This window comes from Rhamphochromis longiceps, linkage group LG4 (genome assembly GCF_057381845.1).
Source record: "Rhamphochromis longiceps isolate RC_006_pf linkage group LG4, R_longiceps_female_GT1.1, whole genome shotgun sequence".
NCBI lineage: Eukaryota > Metazoa > Chordata > Actinopteri > Cichliformes > Cichlidae > Rhamphochromis > Rhamphochromis longiceps.
In genome coordinates this window covers 26,260,853-26,269,568 of record NC_140560.1, presented here as the reverse complement: position 1 = coordinate 26,269,568, position 8,716 = coordinate 26,260,853, and the positions used below count along the sequence as shown (strand labels likewise).

The 8,716-nt window shown below is 44.3% G+C and overlaps 1 protein-coding gene across 1 annotated transcript; it reads left to right on the top strand.

Annotated features, from left to right (window-relative positions):
• The first annotated feature begins 2,104 nt into the window (after nucleotides 1-2,104).
• metrnla (meteorin like, glial cell differentiation regulator a) lies at nucleotides 2,105-8,455 on the top strand. The gene is made up of 4 exons (XM_085404121.1): nucleotides 2,105-2,447; nucleotides 4,154-4,542; nucleotides 7,411-7,470; nucleotides 7,610-8,455. The coding sequence occupies exons 1-4, from the start codon at nucleotides 2,350-2,352 to the stop codon at nucleotides 7,921-7,923; spliced, it is 861 nt and encodes a 286-aa protein (XP_085260247.1). The 5' UTR covers nucleotides 2,105-2,349; the 3' UTR covers nucleotides 7,924-8,455.
• Nucleotides 8,456-8,716: the final 261 nt, after the last annotated feature.

Below are 8,716 nucleotides of genomic sequence, written 5' to 3'. Positions count from 1 at the left end.
CTTTCCCATGCCAAATGGCTTCCAGATACAAAACAACTTTTTCATAAGAAGTCGTTGCGTAGGATCCATTACTAGAGCAATGAAAAGTTTATGTTTACTGATGCTGTAACCAACCCCGAAGATCGTAAAGTTCCTCTTGTTGTACTCGCAAACAGAGCTATGTGTAAACTATGATGTTACAAGTCACAAATCAACAGACAAAATAGATCTGAAGTCCCTGAGAGCTGTCTGGGGCCAGAGACTTTATATTAATGATGGCTGTAGCTACTGTCAGTACAAAGCACAAACTTCACACATTAGTGGGATTAAACACGCAGCAAGTCACATGATTTGTCAGATAATTTAAATAAAGATGTTTCAAAAGACAGCCCTGCAGCAGCAACTTCAGCTAATCCCCCTTAATTGAATAAATGGAAAAAGATTGATGAATGGATGTTTAAAAAGGCACCAAGAACACAAACATGGTGGTGAGGTCTTTGCCATGGTCTCCCCACTCTCCCCTTCCAGAATCCCTCTCATCTGAAAGAGGGGGAAAAGAAAACTATTACAGGATAAATTTAAATCGCAGAGCCCCTGTGACATTATTAACAGACATAATGGATAATACCATCATTACTTCCCATAAAGAAACATGCAAATTTGTTTTTACTTGACCAGTACTTGACTTTGATTAATTAACTCCTTCATGTGGCCAGTACTTGCAGATGTCTGCAGAGCTCCAGTCAAACCATGAGACCACAGCTGATAGTCAGCCCTTTTTTAGCCCTCAGATCTCAGTATAATGTACAATTGATGGTTGCTATAAAAGTATATGGCAAAGCTAAAGGCAAGAATGCAACTGGCTAAACTTAATTTGACTTACAAAGAGGGACTATGGGGATTTTTTTTAAACCATTATAATACTAGAGTTTCACCAGCATGCCAGTATTGCCAACATACCACTTTTAGGTAATTGAGTCTATGCACCTTTCCTTTGAAAGGACACTGCCAGGAATACCTGCCACTTTACTTCCTTACCTCTTTACCCTCATTGCACTAAGATCTCATTATTTGACAGGGATCTTTGCGGCTCCAGCATCGGGAAACAATAGTATTTCTGTTCATAGAGACAGACACCCACAGAACTATAAAACACTTTATATGAGGGATATAAAAGACCTCTTATAGACTGATTTCTTACAAAAATAAATAAAGTTTATTCTGTTGAAATATTCAACGAATGTCAAAGTGTTGCAACTGCGGAGCTGCTGTGGTTTCTACACAAGTTTTATGCAACTTTCAAGTGCTGTCGGAACTTTTACATGAGTCGAGCAACTAACCAGAAAACAGTCACAGAAAATAACAGGGATATTGGGGATTGTTTGACATGATTATATTAACCAGTTTTAAGCAAGTTACCTTAACTCCAATCAGCAATCATATCAAGAATTCGATATTAGCCATATACTTATTCTTTAAAACATTCTGGTGTTTTCAGTCACAGAATAGGATTGTCTCCCCTCGGAGAAAATGATCTGTGTTTAGACAACTGACTACAACCCAACCTGTTAAAAAAAATCTCCTGGTGATGTAATTAACTTCTATTAATCTAAATGTGGCATAGCTATTTTTTTCAGCTGCTTCCTTGAGGGGTCACCACAACAAATCGTCTGCCCCCATCTCGCCCTTTCTTAGCATTCTCCTCTCTCATAACAATCCTCTGCATATCCTCCTTCACTACATCCACGAACCTCCTATGACCATGTCCAAACTATCCCAGATCCACATCCAACTTGGCCTCCTGACTTCTTGTAAGTGCCACCGTCTCCAAACCACACATGACAGCAGGTCTCCTCTCCACTCTTGCTGCTATGCTTCTGTCACAAATAACCCCTCTTCAGCTATGCCAGCTGAAAATCAATCATTTGATATACCATATATCATTAATTATGGCGCATTTACAACAGATAACGTTCTAAAATTCAACCAACTTTAATATTTGGAAGGACACAAACCCGCAAAATTTCGAACTTCTAAAATCGGAGTCTGAGATGAGGCCCCTGAACGCAGCATACACAGAGCGCTCGGGTGTGACGTAGAGCGCAATCAGGGCTGCTGAGGCAGACTCGGAGCTGAACTCACTCCACATTTAACGGAGGGCTGTCAGCGCTGCGCGGAGCTACTGAGTGAGTGTGTGTGTTTGATGGGGAAAGCGCTTTTAATCCCCTGAACTTTTCGAGAATAAAAGAAGAAACCCCGGGGAGCGCACGGAGCGGACCGTGGCACATGGAAACGCTATGCAGCTGGAGAGACGGCGGTGGACTTTATCGTAGTTTCACTCAAGAGGAGGCTAAGTGAGGCGAGATAAACATGCTCACCCCGATGCTGGCCTCCTTGCTGCCGCTTTTCCTTCTCTTTAGGATTTCTTTCTGCCAATACTCAAGCGACCAGTGCAGCTGGAAGGGCAGGTGAGGTCTACAGACTTTTTTTCCCCCCCCGTTTAACTGAATGTATTTTGAACGTCAAACTAAACTGCTAAATAAGAAAAAGCGAGGATGTGAGCAAACATGAAAGCTGCTGGTGGCGACCTGAAATGACTGTGACTGAAACTCAAGTCGCCGCGGTGATGTGGGAAGCAGGCGGCAGGGTTAGACGATAAATTAAAACAAAGCTAGCCCCTATGGTGGCTGTAGGAAACAAAAGATTTGTGTAGTTTGTGATATAAGTTAAGAAACTACCGTAATTTTTTGTGTGTGAAAAATGTAGTAATGTCAGAGACACGTGTGTTTGGGGTTGTTTTGGACGTATGAATGACACGATGGTTCAACCAAAGATTTTAATAACATGATGGGAGGACGTTGGAATACGAAAATAACATGTTTATGACATCCCACACACAAATCGCCTTTTTATTTTATTTATTTATCTTTTTTACTTATGTTTTATTCCCCCCCTCCCTTCCCCTAAAGAAAGTGTGTGTGTGTGTGTGTGTGTGTGGGACATATGCACACACTCATAGGCTCAAAGTATTAAAGGTAGCCACACAGAGATGTATGATTGATAAACGTCAGGAAATGAAGCATTCACTGGAAAGTTTCACCTCCCATCAAACATCTGCTGAAATCTGTTTTGCAGTTCAGAACTGCGCCTTAAATAAGTGTTTTTTTTTTTTTTTTGTTCTTGTTGTTTTTCATCATCCTGCAGTCAGGAGGGGCTGCCCATACTTTTGAGCTTTCCACCAATAATCTGTTGTTCATTAGGCAGACTCTTGACTAATCTCCTTTAATTGCCTGCAGAAGTGATGAAGTTAGAAAGGACTTAATTAGAGGCATGCTGAGGAGAGCCTGGTTATGGGGCTGCAGAGGCATATGCTCAGCATGTGCTGCGGGTTCCTTTTGAGATCTATGGCAAATTTTGAATTTCAGCATCTCATTTTCAGGAAACTGGGCGTTTCTCCTCCGGAGTCAAACCGCTAGCTTGGCATGTGTATGCTGGTAGACTGCTGATGGCTTCCTGCCTCAGGCTTTGCCACAGAATGACTGACAGAGCCGGAGTTTTCAAATCCCGACCAGGCATTAAGTTCTGGAGGGAGTCATTTGGTCATGCTGGCGCCAGAGGCCGAAGTGCTGCCCGGACAAGTCTCTTCCAGTCTCTTTGGTTGCTTGAAAGCAAGGGGAGGTTCGGTGCGTGACCTGCATTTGCACTTGCATGCTGCAGTCCCAGCTACTGTTGCTGCTGTTGTCTGCCCAGAAGCCCCTGTGTCCCTCCATTCATCCATTTCTGCCTCCAAACCCTTCCCAAAGGCAGCTTGCCAGTGATGCGTTTTGCCAAAGCGCTGGGCGGAACAATGCGGTACGGGGAGTGTGTGTTGGGAGCTGAGGTCATTTTGGCTGCTCCGGCTCGTGACTGGTCATGCAGCCAGTCTTGCGCACGGCCTTAATAATGCTTCAGGAGGAATGTGGTTTAATGTCCTTTGGGTCTGCCAGAGGTCTTCAACTTGGTCAGTTAATTCAGGCTATAAATGCCCCCAAAATCATTTTTAGATTAGTGAATAAGTCTCTTTATTCTTTATTTGGGTAAAGGGGGGTTGAAAAAAATTAAAGCTTTCCAGAGAAATGCCACTTTTATTGCAGCTTGTTTCATATGTTGTGCCTTTTTTCTTTTCTTTATCCAGCGGTCTGACCCATGAAGGCCACACCAGGGATGTGGAGCAGGTGTACCTACGTTGCTCCCAAGGCTCTCTGGAATGGCTTTATCCCACAGGGGCCATCATCGTCAACCTCCGACCCAACATGGTCTCTCCCGCCGCCGCTCGGCTCTCTGTCTGCATTAAACCCTCCGCCGAGTCCAGCGGCACCAACATCTACCTGGACCGCAACGGCAAGCTGAGGTTACTGCTGCCTGAGCAGGACCAGGCTCAGGGCAAGGTGCACTGCTTCGGCATTCAGGAAGGGGCCCTCTTTATTGAGGCTGTCCCCCACATGGACATCAGTCGGCGGATTACGGCGTTCCAGTACGAGCTGGTCAGTGACAGGCACAAGGCGGGGCCGCACTTGCTCGTTGGTAAGATGCATCTTTGACATCTTTAGTGATACCCCTGAAAACTGCTGCTTCTTTGATCTGTGTAGCTCCTATAAAGGCCTTACTTTAGATTCCCTCTAGAACTGAGTGCCTTTGTGCTCTGCCCCTGTGGTGCACACCGAGCACTAAATGCAGCCATCTACTGGTGGAAACTTTTATTAGGTTGGACTCTAATAGTAGGAAACTTAACATTTGCTCCAGCACACTGCAAATACTACATCCAAAGACTTTTTTTTTTTCTAGTAGCATTGTGTTTACATTAAGGATTTTTTTGGGGGGTGGGGGTTCTTGTCAAACTCATATTTTCACCGTGAGGATTAAAAGGTCAAAATCGGCTTTTAAACTTTAGTTTTTCGGGATAAAACGTTCACCTCTCAGCTCATGGATTTGACTTGAACGTTGCACTGTAAGCTTCTATTGTTTTCTTTTTTCTTCTTTTTTGCCTGGCTTGTGTGTGGAGGGGCACAGTCAAACAGAGGGCCTCCAATGGAAAAACAGCCGTGTATTTTCACGCTGCGTACCTGCCAAACCTGCACATTTTCAAGCTGTGCAGCTATGTTTTTTTTTCCCTTCTCTTCCACCTAAAGCAAAATATGAGCAGTATCAGGCCCACATCTGTTTTTACGGCTCTCTTGGTTCACATATTCACATCCTGCGTCATTATCTGGCACAGCAGACAGAAACAGACAGAGAGAGGGTTAAACGTAGAGTAGGAGTTGTTTTGACCGCATTAGCTCGCTCGGCTCAGCTCTGTAGTATAATCTGCTGCTGTAATGTGGCCTGAGATAGCACTGGGATGATTCACAAAGACATTGGTCTCGTGTCATCTGAAGCCTGGAGTCACAGATTGATTGCTGCTGCTCCTCCTTCTTTTTCATGTTTCTTCCTTTCCTCTTCTCTCTGACCTACTGTGCTGGGATTGAGTTGCTCACCATCAAATTGGAATGTATCTCCAACCAGATGTTGGGAGGAACTTCTAGGACCATATAGGCTTGTATTTCCCTTGCTGTCACTCCCTTAACCTCCCTTTCAGCTCGCTTGACTTATTCTCCCTTTTCCTGTCTTCAGTCTCACTATTTCCTACTTCTTAATTTTCTTTCTTGCCTATTTATCATTCTCGTATTTTTCCTTTTCGTTCCCCCCCCCCCTTCCTAGTTGTTTGAAGTGGGTTTCGTCTCTGCTGAGCGGTATTAGCAAGTTGTGCTCCATTACAGTGGAATGCATCTGGTCCCAGATGTTTCAGGGACACTCTAATGTGCCCCTCCACTCCCTCCTTTGCCACTCCTCCCATCCCTCATCCCTCTGTGCTCCTGTGAAGTGGTTCTGATCAGAGTGGCGCTGCATGTGCAGAGGGCCAGAAAGAGATGCTGACTCGGTTCTCAGCCCATTCCTGCGGTTCTATTTCATGTTTGACTTCCTTGGAGAAAAACATAAAAAAAAAAACCAACCTCTGCTCTGGGTGAGGTTGGCCTCTCTGAAGTCTTGGCTCTCCAGCTGCTACTAAGCCATCCAAGCTTGTGGCTGTTTGACCCTTGAGCCCTCTTTAGTGATGTCGCAGTGCCTTGTGTTGCTACACTAGCTGACCTCAAAGATCCCTCACCTCTGTACACCCATCATCAGACAATCCAGCTAAAAGCTAAAAATAAGGTTAAGCTGCGCTCCTAAATATGACCAAGGGTGAACATCACCGCTTTGGCAAGAAGTCTTATTAGATGTATTGCACACACCAAATTAATATTTATGCTCAGTTTTATGACTGGTTGTGCAAATTAGGGTGCTTTCCAGTGCACCGGGCCCACCTGAGTTAACATTTTTTAAACATTCTTCCACTTATTTTGTGGTCAGACGACTGCTCCTTCCTCACCCTCAACCCACTGCTGACTAGACAGTCCTCTTTTTGCTCCCACTCCTCCTCCTACCCCCACCTGCTTCAGAGTACTACTAAGGAAAACCAAAGCAGGTCTAGGGGTTAATAAAGGCATTCTGGTTAGGACAGCCACAGGACCACCTGAGTCAACTAATCACGGAGTTGACTGCTCTCATTAAGGGCCCTTTCTACTGCTATAAAACAGTCTGGACGAGGGGGCAGGCTGAGTTGCTGCTATGCAGACCCCAATCAAAGGTGAAATGGTGCCTGGAGCAGACTTTTAAATAATTGATGTGGGCTATTGTATTTAATTCACATTTTCTTTTTGGAAACTAAATTACCTGCACTTTAATTGCCCTGTGCCTGTGTAATGCAAGATGTGCACGAAACCGGCAAAATCTATCCTCTGTTTGCTTCTTCTGAATGTGGGCCCCCCTTGATGTTATAGTTGCAGTCTAAGTAGGCCTGCTGGAGTGCTGTGAGAGCTCAGGTCAGATGTAACCTCTACTAGTTTTGCTGTTCTTATACCCGTCATCTGGTCCTTGTTTGTCATGGGGTGTCAAGGGGTTCCTGTTTTGGCAAGGGAAGCTGACTGAACAGCTCCCAGGAGCATTAGATATGCATACACACACACACACACACACACACACACACACACACACACACACACACACACACACTCTCTTAGCTTTTTGAGTTGTGCTTACTATCAGCAGCGTGCCTCTGTCTGGTGTATAACTCTGAGCTCAGCTGAATCCTGGTCTCTCATTTCTAAATAAATATTCATTTGTCAGGATGGAAATGACTGTGACCCTAATTGTCTGTATGTGAGGAACACTTACTCAAACACAGCCACAGGTGTGTTTACTGGAAGTCTGTGGGCCTGTTAACACGATTTTTATCACGCCACATGCATTTTTTAATTTTATTTGCACACCATTTTTCTCTGAACTCATCCACCCTCTTTCTTTATTTCCACATAGCGTCCTGTCAGCCCTGCAGTGACACTGAAGTGCTTCTAGCTGTCTGCACAAGTGACTTTGGTAAGTGCTGTTTTGAAGAATTATAGGCTTCCTGCTTCCTGCTGCTGCATGGTTGGCGTCGATGTCCAATACAAACACACAGTTTGAAATATTGCTGTTACCAGTCTCTAAATCCCATCTTCCTGCTTGGTTTTTCCAGTGGCACGAGGCAGCATTAGGAAGGTGGATCAGGAGGAGGAGCACTCATCTGTCACTGTGGAGATCAGTCGCCTTTACAGACAGAAAACCCAGGTCTTTGTATCTGGGGGTGTCAGGGTACGGAGCTGGACTGGCCGTATCAAAATGCCCCTTCAGTGTGGGGTGAGGTCCGGTGAGGGGGAGTTTTTGTTCACTGGGGCCGTGAGGTTTGGGGAAGCCTGGATGGGCTGCGCACCACGCTACAAAGACTTCCTGCGGTTGTATCATGAGGCACAGCAGCAGGGCACCAACCCCTGTCACGTGGACACTAACTGAGCAGGTCATCTGCCCACATTTGGAGATGGAACAAGCCCTCAGTAACTGAGGAGACTGGCCCAGTGGCCCAGAGCCCCTCTCCTCTCCTGCTGCGCCGTGACTCTTTGGAGACAATGGCTGGAGCTGCTGGATGTTGCCAAGCAGCGTGCTAGCCGAACGCCGGTGATGCAACGTGGAATGTGTTCAGACCGCCTTTCTCACGCACGAGGAATCGCAAACTTTTAAATGTAGCAGACCCCATTTGGTTTTTATGTGTATAAAATGTGAATGAATATTGTACATTTTGAAGCTCTGTGTGCTTTGTTCAAAATCAAAACAAAAACAAAAAAAACGTGATGTACAGTTCTGAATTTATTTCCTATGACAGATGTATAAAATGAAAGACTCTTATTTTGTTTAAAAACGTATTGCAGTTTAAAACCTGAGTTATTTTTTTTCAGGTTGTACAATTGTTTAAAAAAAAAAAGAAACCAAAAAGTTTTTTTTGTTTTGTTTTTTTTGTCACTGAGAAGAATAAAAACTTTTATTCCCATGTGCATGCTTACATGTGTGATGTTTGCATACTCTTCATGTATACGTGTGTGTGTGTGTGTGTGTGTGTGGTGGCAGATTTTAGACAAAAGTATTAGTAATCGGAAGATAATTATTTAACTGCTTTGACTTTGACTAACTTGAGCTTTTATTTCTAATTTTATATTTTAGATAAAACTATGGTGGCCTGTAGGTACAAATACAAAACACAAAGGAATGAAAAGCAAAGCAACATTTGAGAAAACAAAGTAAAGACCTCTTT